The sequence below is a fragment of the Arachis hypogaea genome, chromosome 19 (genome assembly GCF_003086295.3).
Source record: "Arachis hypogaea cultivar Tifrunner chromosome 19, arahy.Tifrunner.gnm2.J5K5, whole genome shotgun sequence".
NCBI classification, from domain to species: Eukaryota; Viridiplantae; Streptophyta; class Magnoliopsida; order Fabales; family Fabaceae; genus Arachis; species Arachis hypogaea.
Window position 1 is genome coordinate 107314432 of NC_092054.1, and position 16700 is coordinate 107331131.

Genomic DNA, 16700 nt, shown 5'->3' on the forward strand with positions numbered 1-16700 from the left:
TGTTATGGGCCAGAATGGCTATGTATGATTATGAATATTGGCTGGTTCTGGATTGAACCGTGAGCCAGAATGGCTGTGTATGATATTGATTTATGGCTGATTACTGAATGAGTTATGGGCCGTATGGCTGATTATGAATTATGAGTTTAAGCCGAAGGGCTGTATTTATTGATAAATTGGCTGGTTCTGGATTGAACTGTGAGCCGAATGGCTGAAATGAATGTTGTATGTGAAAATGCTTGTGTTTTCTCTCTGGTTGTAAGGGTGACAAGGCACCGATACCCTCTAATGGCGACAAGGCGCAGATACCCTCTAATGGCGACAGGGCGCAGATACCCTCTAAGGATAATAATGCGCAACAGAGATACTGTGTCCGGGTTAGCTACCGGACACGTCGGGTTGACTTCGTAACCGACAGATGATATCATCAGCCACTCGGAACAGGCATGCATCATATGCATCTATGTGACATTGCTTGGGTGTGCATATTATACTTGGTTTGCCTATGTGATTAATTGCTAATTGTTCTACTTGCAATAACTGTTTGTTTGTGCTTGCATCTTCCTATTTGTGTTTGCTACTGGGACTCTGTTGGACTGTGGTGATTGGTTGTTGGTTGGATTTGTTTGGGCCTAGGGCCGTGGTTGGAATGAGAAGAATCGATGGTTGATTTTGGTTGTGTTTCTGGTTCGGAATAAAATATGAAAGGCTATTTTGTTTTCGCATAGATAAATCGTTTTGAAAGGCTTTTGAGTTTTTGAGAGTTGAACGGTTCTTCTTTCAGAAAGATTTTTAGACTTTACTTTTATTGTAAACCGTTGTTTTTGAAAAGAGGCATAAGACGGTTATTAATCACTAGTACGGTTTATCTTCACGTATCCTATTACAGTAATTCCCAAAAACCCTCTACTGAGAACACTTTCGAGGATGATGTTCTCACCCCCTACATTTTTCCCCTTTCAGGATATGGGCGCAGAAGTTACGAAGAGCTTATTTAATTATTGTTGTGATGCTCTGTATTGTTTTAGTTATGGTTTACCGTACCCTCGCCTTTATCTTGATGTAATCTGTAAGAGGGATAGGAATTGTCTTGGATTATGTTTGTAATATTATTTATATATATTTATGTATATATATGGATGTACTCTTTATGAGTTGTTGTAAGTTGAATGGTATTTATGGATGTACGTTATCGAACGAAGGTATTTTTGGGAGCGGTATTACGGTTTAAAGTTTTAAACAGGCTCATATTTTAGTATTAAATAGTATAAGAGTCATCGTAATGTCTGAGCTATCAGAGTGGCGCAGCCGGAAGCGTGAGCTTTGGTAGTTAGGGTGTTACATTATGGTATCAGAGCGGTCTTTCCTGTAGAGCCTGAGGAATGGACCGACTATACTTTAGTTGCATACTCTGAGTGTCTGTCATGCAATAGTCTTGTCGAATGACGAGAATTTGAGCTTTATGCACATGATGATCTATTGATTAACGCCGTTAGTCTTGCATTGCATGATTCCTGATATTAAGTTTGGCCGGTTTAATACTAGTGAATTATGTATATGAGAGTACTAATGGGTTATCATAGATGATATACGAGTTTTGAGTAAAGCGAATCACGAGTTTTGGGAACGTTTGAAACTATTTCTCGAGGCTATTCAGTTGTGTGTCTTGAATTCTGTTCGAGTTGACCTGTTCTTTCATGTCCTAACTTGAAGTTCTTGTTTGCTAATCCTTTTGAAGAATAGTTTGATTTTTCAACTCTATTCCTCTATTCATATGCATTCTTGTTTGATCCTAATTGCATATGCTTGATTGCAGTCCTTGTTACATCTATCTTTCTCTATTTGAGTTCTTCTTGATTCACGTATTCTTTGATATACTTTTGGACAGTCTTGATGCGCTGTACTCTTTAAGTCCTTGTCCCAAGTCTATTCTTAGAGAAATTGTTGATTCAGTATTTCTCTTAATTGATAGCAATTACAGCCGATTTTGAGATTTTTATGGAAATTGCTATTGAGTAGATATATACTTATCTATATGTGAAACTTTGAAGATTTCTTACACAGTTTAACAACTATTTATCTCTAATACCTCGCATGTACTTTTACTGGTTTACGGAACTGCACTTACTTTAAAAGTAAATTGACTTTCTAGTAATTTTACTATAGTTCCAATGGACATCTTCATTTGATTATGTATTTGGGTATTTTCAGAATTCTGGAAAGAAAGGGGATTTCTTGCTTTATCCCGGTTGAGTTTCGTTTGATAAACTTTACTTAATTCATTTTTATTTGAGTTTGATTTAGCATACTACATGGCTTATGCCATTGTTGTTCTTTTGAAAATGTTGGACTCATAACTTTCTTCTTATGAGCGGACTCGTTCCTTCTTAAGCTTTTCACCTCTATGAATGTCATACGTGATTCTGTTTTTAACTAATCTTTTACATCTTGTGAACATTACCATTGATCTTGGTTTGTCCTCTCTTGTGAATCTCATCCTTATGTGAGTCAGTTTGATTCGTTTCAAATTAGTGCATTGTTTATTCTCTCATTTTCTCTACAAGAGTTTTTAGTCAAAGATTTATCATTGAGAAATTACAAATGATTGAGTTGTCTTTTTCTATGACTTTTGTATTCTTTTGGATCAATTGAAAGCTTGTTTGATGACTCATGCCTAGTGAATCTTGTTTGAACTACTTTGATTTAAGATCCTTTCTTGCAAGGCTTAACTCATTTTTAGTACATCTTAAACTTCTTGAATGTTCTTCTGAGATGGTGATTTTATGAACACTTTTGGAGTCTTGTTTTGAACTTTTTAAAGAAGTTTTGAATTCTCTTGTAAAAAGTTTTAAACGGAATTTATTTTCTGTTGCTTGATTTAGATTGAAACCATTGTTCAATTTTGACGAAGTTAATTTAAAGTTGGGATGCGCTATTTTAAATGAAGTTTTGAAGAACTTCCTTGTTTAGTGGAAACCGGTTCGTTTGTAACGCACCACTTATTTCCTTTACCAAATTGTAAGCAAATTTTTACTTCGGAGTCTCTTTTCTAAAAAGAGTTTAACTTCCTCTTTCGTACTTACTATAAATGTTATACACGCTTGTTTGAATATGGACTTTGGGAGTTTCTGAACAAGCATTTGATTTCTCTCCTGAGTTTTGTGAATTACTTTTGGTTAAGATTGTGCACTTAACTAATTTTCTAAAATATTTGATGAAAATATTTTAGCTCTTAGCCAAGCTAGTGTGCATCTTGTTTTTAAAACTCTACATGATCTATTTCAACATGAAATTGTATTGAAGTGAAGCCACGTTTATGCTTTTGTTACTTTCTTGAAGGATGTTTGTTGTTTAACTTCTCTTTCAGACTGCGAAGTGATATTTTTGCAAGTTTTTTATTCTTTTAAGAACAATGTATTCGGAAGTATCTTAATTATGATCTTGAGTTCTGTGAGCTTTGTCTTGGGTCTGAGATATTCTTTTCTGCAAACCTCCTACTTCTTCGACTCAACTTGAATTTGTTCCGAACTAAGGCGTTGGTTCTCTTCTTATTGGTCCTATTGAATTTCTTGGATCCAAGGGTTATCTTTGGAGTTGTCAATCGATTTGTTTCTAGCAAACTTCTTTGCTTGAGCATCCTTGTTTATCTAGAATTGGATACATTCTCTCAAATTTATGAGTACTATCCTTGATATTTGACTCTCCTTTCTAAATCTTGTATCCTTCTGAGTAGACTCGAGAATTGTTTGATATCACGTGCGACCCATAGACGTAGTAACGTGATGCGTTAGTTCTTTAAGACGTGATATGTGTATACGAAAGTTGAAGCGGTAGGTGTACGACGTTATGAGTTGTGGTGTCTTGTTCCTTGCGAACGGGTTTGCGGTTGTCAGGCTTGTGATTGAATATGGAGATTGTAAAGTGCTTGATGGAGTTGGAAAGTTGAAACCTTGAGGTTGATATGAGATTAGCGTGCGGATGTTGAGCACGTCGTTTTAGCCCCATCATGTCTTATAGCCTTCGATGCCTTGCTTTACTATCACATGCTTGAACCATGTCATCTTTTGCATTGAGCCTATCTTGTAATGTTTGCTTTGCAATCACACTCCTACCTTTGTACCCTTATGCATACGAAAATTCAAGTATTTGAAAACCGTATATATGTTTATGTTTTGGGGATATTTCTGCTTCTTCTTTAAATGTGTTCAAGAGTGAACTGTTATGAAATTCCTTTCATTTTGTATCAATTTTCGAGGGCGAAAATTTTTATAAGGTGGGTAGAATGTAAGACCCAAAACCTTTGAAAAAGCGCTATCATTAGCTAAATTCAAATTCAGTGTTTCTGTAGCTTTAATTTCAGAAATTTCTTTATTAAAGAAAATTAAAGAAAGTTTTGATTTATTGAATTTGAGATAAGTTATGATTATTATCCAATTTGATGATTATTGGATTATTTTCTATAATTATATTATAAAGTTGGTAGTTGTGAAATAATAAGGATTTTTATATGACTCGGATTAAATAATTAATATTTTAAATATTAATACTGTTACTTTGGAAAATAAAGGGTTTAATTATATTATTTCTAATTATTTTGATTTGGGCATTTTATGGAAAATAATTTGTAAGATTGATGAGCAAATAGTATTTTTCTATATACAATTAGTATTGGATTTAATTTGGGTTTCAATTACTACATTATTCCCAATTTCATCTGAAATTACTAAAATGCCCTTAACCCTAATTTTTCTCAAAAGACCCTAATTCTGAAAACCCTACCCGGTAACCCATTGCTTCCCCATGCCCCAGCTGCAGCCGAAATCCCCTTTTTCCTAACTCAGTAGCAGCGTTTCCTTTCCATGAAAGAAAGAAAGGAGAAACAGAAGGTGGGAGAAGAGAAACGGGATCCGTGGAAGGAGGAAGAGAAGAGGAGGGAGGAGGCTGCGCCGGCGCGCTGGGCTTCACCACCGCCGTCGCGTCGTCGCCGCCCCTGCTAGCTGCCGCCATTTCATGAGAGAGAGAGAGAGATAGAGAGAGAGAGAGAGAGAGAGAGAGAGAGAGAGAGAGAGAGAGAGAGAGAGAGAGAGAGCCATGTCGGGAAGGAGGAGACGCCGCCGAGGTGCCATTGTCGTTCCTTCGTCGCCGCCGCTGCTGTTAGCCGAGCGGTCATCTCTAGCCTGTGCCGTTGCCAGTCGCGCGAGAGGGAGACGCGCCGTGAGGGAGAGCCGTCACATTTCTGCCGTCGCCGGTTCACGCGCCGCCGCTGTGCTCCCTGTAACGGCCTTGAGTTTTGTCGGTGCAACGGCACTGTGGAGGATTAGACCTTGTGCAAACGCAGGAGTTGCAAGACGCAGGGCAATGATCGAAAGTATCAACACAAACACACTCGAAAAATGGTGGGGCCCTACGGTCGCAAAGACAGCCATTGCAGCAAACATTGTCGTCTGAAGATGATGATGCTTCGCCAATATTGTTTATCACCTGTTTTTGAAGATACCAAATTTGTTTAAAAATATACCAATTTATGTGTTTTTATCCAAAAATACCATGCACACCTAATATCAGTCTTATTATATATTTATATTTAAATATATATATATATTATTTAATTTATTTTTAATATATATTTTATATTCGATAACTGATTTTTTAAGATACACGATTAATTTTTATCTTTCTGTCCTATCGTAGTTTGAGATTATGCTGAGATAAAAATTTGTAAAACTTTCTATTTTTATGTATGTATTGTATTGATTTTGTTACTATTAAAATTTTCTGGACATATCGCTCACCTGTGAGAGCATCAAGCTTGGGTCAAGGCGGACAGCTTCAACCGTGGCTGAAAGTCCCACAAGGAAAAGCAACAGTGCTACCTTGGCAACCATCTTCTGTTCTTCAACTCCTAATTCACACTAATTCGCTGTGTATAACTCTTACTGTTAGGACTCTGGTGAAGAGGAAAGAACAACTAGAGACTTAATTTATAATGAGTGATATGTATTATTACGCACGTTTATATTTCTTTCATAAACTTTTTATTTTTAATATTAAAAAATTGATAATAACTTAGAAAAGATAAAAAAAAATATTTTTTGTTTTATAAAAGAAAGATAAATAAAAAAATATGTGCATAAAAAATAATACAAATATTATTTCTCATTATAATTATTAAATTTGAATCTTTCTTTGGTTTTTGAAAATTATATATATTGTTATGTATATACTAAAAATAGGATTGCTACACATTTAAGTATTTTTTATCTAAGTTTATTTAAGTAAATTTAACACCAACAAAAACTACTATTATTAAAAGGGAGCTACTCAAATAAAGACGCTTAAAATGTCTTTTTTTAAAGATGTTTTTTAGTAATTAAAATTTAATACATATAATCGATTAAATTATGTTATTTTTGTCAAAATTAGATAAGATAAATTGATTTGGTCAAAAAATTGGTAAATCAAATCTTGAATTGGTATAAATTAATTTTTTTTTATAAAAAAGACTACAATAACCCTATTATAGAAGAAAAATCTGCGTCTGCAAATTTAGAAAAAGAAGAAGAAGAACAGGAAGAAGAAAAAGGAGCGTGTAATTTAAAAAAGTGTTATAACAATTTAAATAGACTTAAATAAGTATTTTGCTTAGATGTTAAACTTTATTTTACTAAAAATAATTTAGTAAAATTTATAATTTTAACTTTAAAAATAAGATTAGTAAAATATCTTTACAACAAAAATGAAATGATACATTTCTTTTTTCTTAATTAAAAACTTACTTTATTGACAATTTAATATTTTAAAAACTTTAATGAAGAAAAGAAAAAATGCTATATATATAAGTTAATTATTAAATTAATTATTATATATTTATATAAAATATATATTATTTAATTTATTTTTAATATATATTTTATATTTTAATATATATTTTATATAAATAATTAATTTAATAATTAATTTTTTTTATATATATCACAATTGCAGAAAAAGACCTTTTTTTAATGCATATAAACGTGGGATATATATTATATAAGTTCAAATGGATATTGTCATATTGAAGAGATTTTTCTAATTTAAAGGCAATCACGTGTGTAAGGAAAAGGACAGCTCTATCCTTATCGGTTTTAATTCTGCACGCGTGTCAGCTGTGGTCACATGACTTCGTTGGATTCCATGCAAGGCACTAGAAGAAAACCAGTTTGGCCACATATTGTGATTAATAATTAAGGAGGGCAACTTAAAATTTGTTGGGAGCACCACCCTTAAATATTCTTTTTCTATGGTTTAAAATGAAACTGCTTTTACATTTTTTGTTTTCTACCCATAAAAATTTATATTTATAAAAACTGAAATTGCCTTTTTCCCGTCTGAAAAATATTATAGTATGTATATATTAAAATCAATCGTTAATATAAAATATATATTAAAAATAAATTAAATAATATATATATTTATACATAAATACATTAATAATTAATCTTAACATACAGTTTATATATATCGCAATAATCGGTATTAATTGGATAGTAAACATTTGTCTATCTATTTCGTTCGTTCATTGAACTATCAAGTAGCAGTAAAAATTAACATAACACACGCATCCTAATATCGAACAAAGCCTAAGATAAGATAAAAATTAAAGAAAGAAATTTCTTTACTTCAATTTAATTTTTTGACGCGCAATAATTAAGAGAATTAATTTATCCCACAGAACTGATATCACATCCCTGAAACAGATGCCCATCAACAAAAAATCAACATAACACGATAACAAACATAACTTGCACAAGTTTCATGCACTCAACTGCGCTGCACAACAACTGAATACACCATAATGTGATGATGACGCCCACAAGAGGAAAGAAGTTGAGCAACGGCAACAACCTCACCCGCAAGATCGATGATAATGGCTATATATACATATATATTATAATTAAATCACTCTTTTATTATGACTAAAATTATTTTTTTTAAAATTAATAAATTCTTTTTTTTTTTTTTATTTATTCTACTTTTTTTTATATATTATTAATAATAACTAATTACAAATTTAACAATAAAATATATAACATAATATTTTTTAATTATAATTAAAATTAAAAATAAAATATTAAAATTAAAATATAACTATATTATATTACTAATTTAATAACAAAAATATATTATATAATATTTTTTTATTAAAATTAAGATAAAATATTTTTTCTAAAATTAATTAACATTTTTTCTTCTATTCTCTTGTCTATTTCATTCTCGTTCTCTATTTTTCTCTACCATTTTTGTAATATTATTACGGACAAAAACATTAATATATATATGACATAAGTTAAGGTGATAAGAGACTAGAAACAGAAGAGAAAGTTGATGGAAAACAAATTCGACGACAATTAAGATGGCAAGGATAAAGAGATCCACAATAAAATGAACAATAATGTTTGGGGAGAAAGTTTAGGCGCCAGCAGATTTATTAAAATCTGACCAGCACTTAGCCCACAAAAGAAAAATGAGTGATTTTCTATCATTAGATGAAATCTCATACCATTAAATACACTATTGATGGCTAATTAATGGCTACAACCCACAAAATTTGTTGGCCCCTAGCACTCCTCATGTTTGGGAAGGAAAAAAAGATCAATCAAAACAGCGATGATTAATAAATAATAAATTAGACAAATTTAAGTTATTATTATTTTTTTTTAATATTATCAAAAAATAATAAAAACCTAAAAATAAAACCTATAATCAGTAAAACTTTTAGTGAACACTCATAATTAACTAATTCTTTTTAATTATGGAACTAATTAACTACAATTCTATGTATATTAACTGACATTAAATTTCTTAAATTTGGTTTTAAAAAACTTAAGGGTCATTTTAAAAAATGAGTTTTATAAAATGATGCCAAAACTTTCTAGCAATATAATAACATAACATGGTATGGTGTTTAAAACTCTCCAATATTTTTTCTCAGGGAGAAAGCTCCATCTATTGTTAATAAGTATTTTAGGAGCATTAATTAAGAATATTATAAGAAATTATGTTAATAAAAAGGGTTAAGTATGGTTTTGGTTCTAAAGTTTTTTGCCAGAAACGAAATCGTCCCTCTTGTAATTTTCGAGTTAAAATCGTTCTTAACATTTTTTTTCATATTAAAATCATCATTTTTATTTTTTTTTTTGACAAAAATACCTTTATCACTACCAACACAATTACCTCCTCCACCTCCACCACCACCACCACCAACACCAATACCACCGCCACAACCTCCACCAACGCCACCACCAACACCACCACCATCATCGCCACCACCACCAACGCCACCGTCGTCCCCTTCCCCCTCCCCCTCCCCGCGTCCCCTTCCCCCCACCCCCACCCCCACCCCACCCCGCGTCCCCTCCCCCTCCCCGTCTCCCCTTCCCCCCACCCCACCCCCACCCTGCGTCCCCTCCCCTTCCCTGTCTCCCTTTCCCCCCACCCCCAAATTCAACAAGCAAAAACACAAATTCAACAAGAAAGAGAAGCAGAAGCAAAAAATTCAAAGACAAAGCCAAATCAACAGAGAAGTATAAAGCCAAATCAAAAATTCAAAGTACAAAGAAGCAGATGCAGAAGGCAAAGTAGGACCACCGGCAGGGGCAGGGGCAGGGTGCCGGAGGGTTAAGGAGCCCGAAGAAGGGGCAAGTAGGGTTGTGCACCTTGGTCTTCCCGAACTGATCCAGGTAATGGAGGAACTCCAGAACGTGTGCGCCGTTGCAGAGCGGTAGAGACAGCGGCGGACGGTGGTTCCTCAGGTACTGGCAGGAGGTGTTCCAGTCTCGGCGCTTTTTGGTTCTCGTAACGGCTCGGCGATGAGAATGACGAAGGTGGCGGCGGTTATGGCGGCGATGGAATCCTCCCCTCCCTCCCGCATTTCCTTTCCCCCCACCCCCAACGTGTTTCCTTTGCCCCCTCCCCCAAAACGTGTTTTTTTTTTATTTTATTTTTTTTATTAAAATAGGGGTAGTTTAGGAATTAAATTAAAAATTTTATTAAAAATGATGATTTTAATACGAAAAAAACGTTAAGGATGATTTTAACTCGAAAATTATAAGAGGGACGATTTCGATTCTGGCGAAAAACTTTATGGACCAAAACCATACTTAACCCTAATAAAAATTATCAAAAATATTATATAAACATTAAAAATTAATCACTATATATTTGTTTTAAATATATATATATATATATAATTTATTTTTAATATATTTTATATTTTAATGTGTATTTAATATTAGTAATTGATTTTTAATAGCCAACGAACTATAGCTCAAATGGCATATAATTTTTTCATACTCACTTAGACGTTGCAGGTTTGAGTCTTTCTATCTTTAGTAAAAAAAATTAATTTTTAATATAGACTTAACATGGTTGAAAAATTATATATATAAAATTTGAGCAATAACAATAAAAGAACTAAATTAACAAATGTAAAAATAATAAATAGATATTTAAAATTTTCTAATTATCAACTACGAACCATAAGAAACAATAATAACTTTAAATTTATAATATAATAGAACTCGTAATATGATATTTATAATATTTTATGAGAATTTTTCTAAAAAATGAAATTGTATGAATAGTAAAAATTGTAATAATGTTTTAAAAAAATATATATTGTATATATATTGCAACTTGTCTTATTAGTGAGTTGTTATTTAGTCTAAAATAAAGATTTAGTAGATTTTGGTTGAAGATCAAAGAATCATAAAAACCATATTTTTTCAATCTTACGCAGAAATTTTAGATATATACGGTTTTGCGTTCTCAACTTTCTTTCTTAATGATTTATTATGAATTGTATTTAAATTAAGGAATCCTGAAATTCTAACATACACGTGTGAGGTTAACATGCAAGAACCAAAATATCAAAGATACATGTGTGAGCTAAGTGGAGTGGCTTACACAAATTGCAAACACAATGACAAAATCACAAATTAGTAAGGGCCTCCCAAAGGCAATTATAACAGTTTGCAAGGTAATTGCTAGTGTGTAGAATGAAAAAACCGTGCATGTGTAGAAGACAGGTGTTATCTCCAAAGTGAGAGTTCCTGCAAAAGAAAAGTATAGTAGTGTCCAATTGAAGGGAACATTTGCTGCAGCGGTTTTGTTTGATGCAGAAGTTGGCAGTATAAATTAATACTATAGCTGTGGTTGTTTAATACAAGACTAAACTACAATTTCTATCACGAAAGTTAAACATATCATATCTATTTATAGAAGAAGAAAATTACTATTTGTATAGTTGTATCCATAAAACATGGGTTTCATATAATAAAATTATTCAAACACTAAAATATCACATAAAAATCCTAAATTATCTTTATCATCATTGTTTCAACTTTTCATTAAACTCAGAACAGAGTGTTACCACCTAATGCCCCTGCAACAAATTAATTGCCAAACTCAAACAGGCCATGTGAGGAATTAAATGAATTGAGCAATCTTTACCTTATCCAAACTCTGAGAGGTAGGAGTGAGCTTGTTCTATTTTAGCTCTGTTTCGGCGAGAGAGACGCTAGCTATGGTAGTTGCTCTGAAGGTTCGACGAACTGAGAAGCTGATGATGATGGTGATGTCGCCGGCAGCTTGTTGGATTAGAAGAGAGAGTGAGAACAGGTGTTAAGTTAGGGTTTGGTGGAGGAGGTGCAAGACTGGTGAGTGGCTCGCTAGCGGTGGTCTGGACCAAGAGAAAGAACGACTGGGACGGTGAGAGTGGCTCGTGTTTGTTGCAAATGGTAGAGACGACGGCGGTTCTAGCTACTGGAAATGCGGACAGTGATGATGGCAAGACTGTGATGGTGGTTCGGAAGTCTCTTGTTCTTAAAGAGGGAAGATGAAGGGAAAGAAGAGGAGAAAGAGAAGTGAATTATTCAAAACAGATGGCGAAAGAGACAGAAAGAAAGAGAGCTTGCCACAGTTTTTTGGTTTGCAAAGGGGACCGCGGCAATGGCGGCTGGCGCGGTGGCCTGTCGACGGCACTGGTTCGATGATGAGGAAAAAGTAGCCACGGTAGGTGAAGAGAGGAGAGGGGGGACACTGCAGCTCTAGGGTTACTGGCGGCGGCAAAACAGGGGCTGGTGTGAAGGTCCTTTGGTCGGCGAGGACAACACAGGAAAAGAGAGAAGGAGGGGTGGCCACGGGGAAAGGAGGACGGCAGCGGATGGGGTTAGTGGTGGTGGTAGTGGTAAGGTGATGAGCAGATGAAGATGATGGAGTGGTTAGTGAGATGGAAAAGACGATGTGAATGATGATAACGGTAATTTGGAATTTTTATGTGACTTTTTAGAGTTTGGATAATTTTGTTGTATAGCATCCATATTTCATAGGTACGTGTAAGTGGTGCGGTATTTGTAACCCACTAACTTACTAGCAAGTGCACCGGGTCGTACCAAGTAATACCTCAGGTGAGTGAGGGTCGATCCAATGAGGATTGATGGATCAAGCAACAATGATTGATTGATTGGCTTAGTTAGACAAATAGAAAAGAGTGTTTGAATATTCAAGGAGCATTAAACAATCGTACAGAAATTAAAATAGTAAAGTAAATGAGTTGGGAATAAAATATGGAGAAAGCAGTTAAGGCTTCAGAGTTATCTATTTTTCCGGATTAACTTTTTTTACTAACTATTTTAATCATGTAGGATTTAATTTATGGCAAACTATATGTGACTAGACCCTAATTCATTGGACATTTCTAGTCTCCTCTAAAATTCATTAACTGCCAATTCCTTGGTCAATTAATTCCAATTAGAAGCTGCATGATCAAATTCTAATTTATATGCCACAAAAACTCTAATTACCCAAAAATAAAAGGATTATATGTCACGTATCCCGTTAAATCCAGATAATTAAAATTTAGGAGAAATTGTTTTCAAGCTGTTGTTCAAGTAAAGAGCTTTTCCAAGTTATACAAGAACTCAAATAGAAAGAGGGTCATACTTCCGTTCTACCCAAATTCATAAGATAAAGAGTGAAAACAATTCTTAAATTATAAATCCATACATGAATTAAAATAGAAAAAGCAATAAAATCAATCCATACAAATAGACAGAGCTCCTAACCTTAACAATGGAGGATTAGTTGCTCATGGTTCAGAGAGAAAAACTAGGATTGTAAATTAGAATGGAATAATGTTGTTCTGGAACCACTCTGTTGGAATCCCTTTTATATCTAATCCTCATAATTTAAAATCTATTATTTAAAACTAAAATAATATCCTTTCCTAAAAATTAAATTTGAATTAATTAACAAGTCTTCAGTTGATGGGTAGGGACCACTTGTTTTGTCCATTCTGCAGCTTCTAATTTGTGTTTTCTAGGCTAGAAACTGGGTCAAAACAGCCCAGAAATCGCCCCCAACATTTTTCTGCATTTTCTGCACGTGGCGCATGTCACGTGTACGCGTCAGTCACGCGTACGCGTCGATGGTCTTTTTCGCGAGTCACGCGGACGCGTCGGTCACGCGCACGCGTCGCTATGCAAATCTTCAAATCACGCGTACGCGTCAGTCATGCGCACGCATCGCCATGGAAAGCTCCTATTCACGCGTACGCTTCAGTCACGCGCACGTGTCGCTCCTCGCTGCCATCTCCTTTGATTCTTGTGCTGCAGAAACTCCATCAAATCCAGTCAAATGTTACCTAAAAAAAACAAAATTGCAAAAGACTCAAAGTAGCATCCATATTGGCTAAAAGATAACTAATTCTTTATTAAACTCAACAGATTAGATGCAAATTCACTAGAAAAAGATAGAAAAGATGCTCACGCATCAGTAAGTTACCGAACCGAACCGAAATTTACCGCAAAACTGAACCAAAATTTACAACAACCGAATGAAAAATAAAAAACCGGTTTTTTTAGTTTTTTTAACTAAACCGAACCGAATCATGGGTTCAGAAATACTCGTTTTTACAAATTTTCCCTCTAACCTAATAACCAAACCCCCAAATCCCTAAGGTAGCGTTTGTTTTCGGAGACAGGACACAGAGACATGGACAGTACATGTTTAAAACGTGTTTGGAAGCATAGACATGGACATGGAACACATTGTCTCCGAGACAGTTTTTTATACTTTTGTGTCCACTCTTCTACGAAGGACAATGATGGACACGGAATTTGGAAGAGTGGACATGGACTTTTTATAAATTTTGTTTTCCTTTTTGTCCATAGATATTTTTTATTATTCCACTATTATCCCTTCTTATTTTTCCTATAATTAGTCTTAAAACTTTTTTTTTTCATATAAAACGGATTCTTTTTTAAAACTGATTTTTTATTTAAAATTAATCTGGCTTATTAACCTAAATAAATTTTTTTATTAATCAAACTTAAATCTATTTTTTTTATTAATCTTAACCATATGTATTCTTACATATTAATAATAAATTTAAAATAAAATAAATATATTTATAATTTTTATTTTAATATAAATACTATTATATATTTTTTTATTAAAATTTTTGTCCTCTTCAAACATTTTTTAAATTTCGTCTGTACTCCTACGTACTCTCATTCTCTATTAAATTAGTTTGTACTTGATGTAGAAAATTTGGAATCATATGGTTATTTTAGTCATTTCATATAATATTTTAGTCTTGTCCATGTGTATCCAAACATAATACTGGACATTACATTAGTGTCTTGTACAGCGTATCCAAACACAATACACAAACAATAATTTTTAGTGTCTCCGTCCTATTGTCTCTGTCTCAGTGTCATGTTCTGTCTTGTCTCTGAAAACAAACGCAGCCTAACTTACCACTCACCCCTCAGCGCAGCCACACACAACCCCCAACACAAAGCTTCAATAAACTCACTCTCCCTCTTTCTCTTCCATGCCTGAGACTCTGAGAGGATGAGAGCCTGAGAGAGCCAATGAGCCAGAGAGCTACCGCCGTCCTTCAGAGTTCAGTCGCAAGTCGTCCATCGTGACCGTGAAGGACATCGTCGATCTCCATCGCGCCATCTCTAATCGCAGTCTTCACGCCGTCATCGATCTTTGTCTGATCCGTTCTTCTCCGTCGCCGAGTAGCAGTCTCCGTCGCCGAACAAACCCTTAGTCCGAGCCCTCTCCTGCAACTCAGTGTCTTCTTCTGAGGTTAGTAACTTGATTTTTTCACAATTTGTTGCAATTTATGAGATGTTCTTGTTGCTCTCATAAAAATTCATTGTCACAAGGTTGTTCATGCATGTCTGTTGGTACCTGGTGGAAATTTGGCAACAAAATCGAATCTTTGTGATAAGATTTGCCACTCACATACATACATACATACATGATACATGATGGAGAAATTTTTATTCTAATGCCAAAAGCACGCGTTGCATTTTCTATATATATTTTTATTTTATTTTGTTTCGTATCTTATGGTGAATGAATGTGTTTTTTGGCATGTTGAAAGCTGAACTCACAAATAATTTTATTTATGCCAAAAATATTATATGCCAAAAAGTCTTGAAATGTATTGAAATGAAGAATAAGTTAGAGATAATTTATGACAAAAATATTATATGTCAAAAAGAATATTTAAGAATTCATTGAGATGAAGTTTGAAATGGAGAGAGTGTAAATGATAAATATTTCTTGTAAAAGTTTAAGAAGAATTTATCTTTTTAGTTGTGTTTATCTTTTTCTTTCATAAGAAAAAAAAAATATATTAGGAACACATAAAAGAACTATAAATTATTAAGTTGTTCGATAAAAATATTCTTCAAATTTATTAACAATAAAAAGAGTTTTGCTAACTTAGGAACACATTTTATGTATACTATATTAGGAACACTCACAAACATTTTTTATATTCACTATGAGATTAATCATTATATACTATTCCCAACTTTATTGTTAACCAACCAAATAGTATTTCCGTTATGATTGTTTTTATAGCCTTTGATTGTTTTTATCTTTATATATTGTTGTTGCTTTAATAATCTAATATGTTGCTGTTGATGTTGCTTTATTTTGCTTTCATTATTGTGTTTTGAACTTGGTGTGTTTCATAATTTGTTGCTGTTGCATAAATGCTGGAAAGTGGCTTTTTGAACAAGTTTGAATGCTGATTTTTCAATAAAATTGCTATCTTTGTTGTTCATTGTTATGTATTAATAGTTTATCATTATAATCTATATTGATTTCTGTTTTGTATTTGTAGAAATTGCACCAACCGGAGAAGATGATGATGAGTCTGGTGTGGATTCAGATTAAGCATGGTGGCTGTTTTGGTTTTTATTTGGTTTAAAATGATTGTTTCACTTTTTAAAGTGTGTTTGTTTTTATTATTTGCTAGACATTTTTAATTGTCTTTGTTTTATGTTTAATTGTTGGGACAAGTTGAATTTGTATTGAATTTAAATGTCATATATTCTTGTTATTCTAGTTTATTAATGGTTTTAAACTTCATTTTATGATGATTTAATTCTGATTATTAGGTTTAAAAGAAACCGAAAAAACCGACCGAACCAAACCGCTGTTGGTTCGGTTCGGTTGTCCAAAAAACAGCAAACCAAACAATTGGTATTGTTGTAAAACCGAACAGGTTGGTTAGGTTGATTTTCGGTCCAAAACCGAACTGATTACACCCCTAGGTACAAATGGTAATTTTTTTTTTCTATGGATAGATATGTCAACGTTTTCAACTTTCATGAATAAAAATGGTAACTTTC

The 16700-nt window shown here is 33.5% G+C and overlaps 1 protein-coding gene and 1 long non-coding RNA gene across 2 annotated transcripts; one reads left to right on the forward strand and one right to left on the reverse strand.

Moving 5' to 3' along the window:
• Nucleotides 1-4606: 4606 nt before the first annotated feature.
• Nucleotides 4607-5996, reverse strand: LOC112777332 (Bowman-Birk type proteinase inhibitor A-II-like). The gene is made up of 2 exons (XM_025821683.2): nt 5793-5996; nt 4607-5481 (listed from the first exon to the last, which is right to left on the reverse strand). Exons 1-2 carry the CDS (start codon nt 5883-5885, stop codon nt 5251-5253), a joined length of 324 nt encoding a protein of 107 aa, XP_025677468.1. The 5' UTR covers nt 5886-5996; the 3' UTR covers nt 4607-5250.
• Nucleotides 5997-14841: 8845 nt separating this feature from the next.
• LOC140182067 (uncharacterized) lies at nt 14842-16437 on the forward strand. Its single transcript, XR_011877926.1, has 2 exons — nt 14842-15138; nt 16190-16437. It is a non-coding gene; the product is annotated as an uncharacterized lncRNA (long non-coding RNA).
• The last annotated feature ends 263 nt before the right edge of the window (nt 16438-16700 follow it).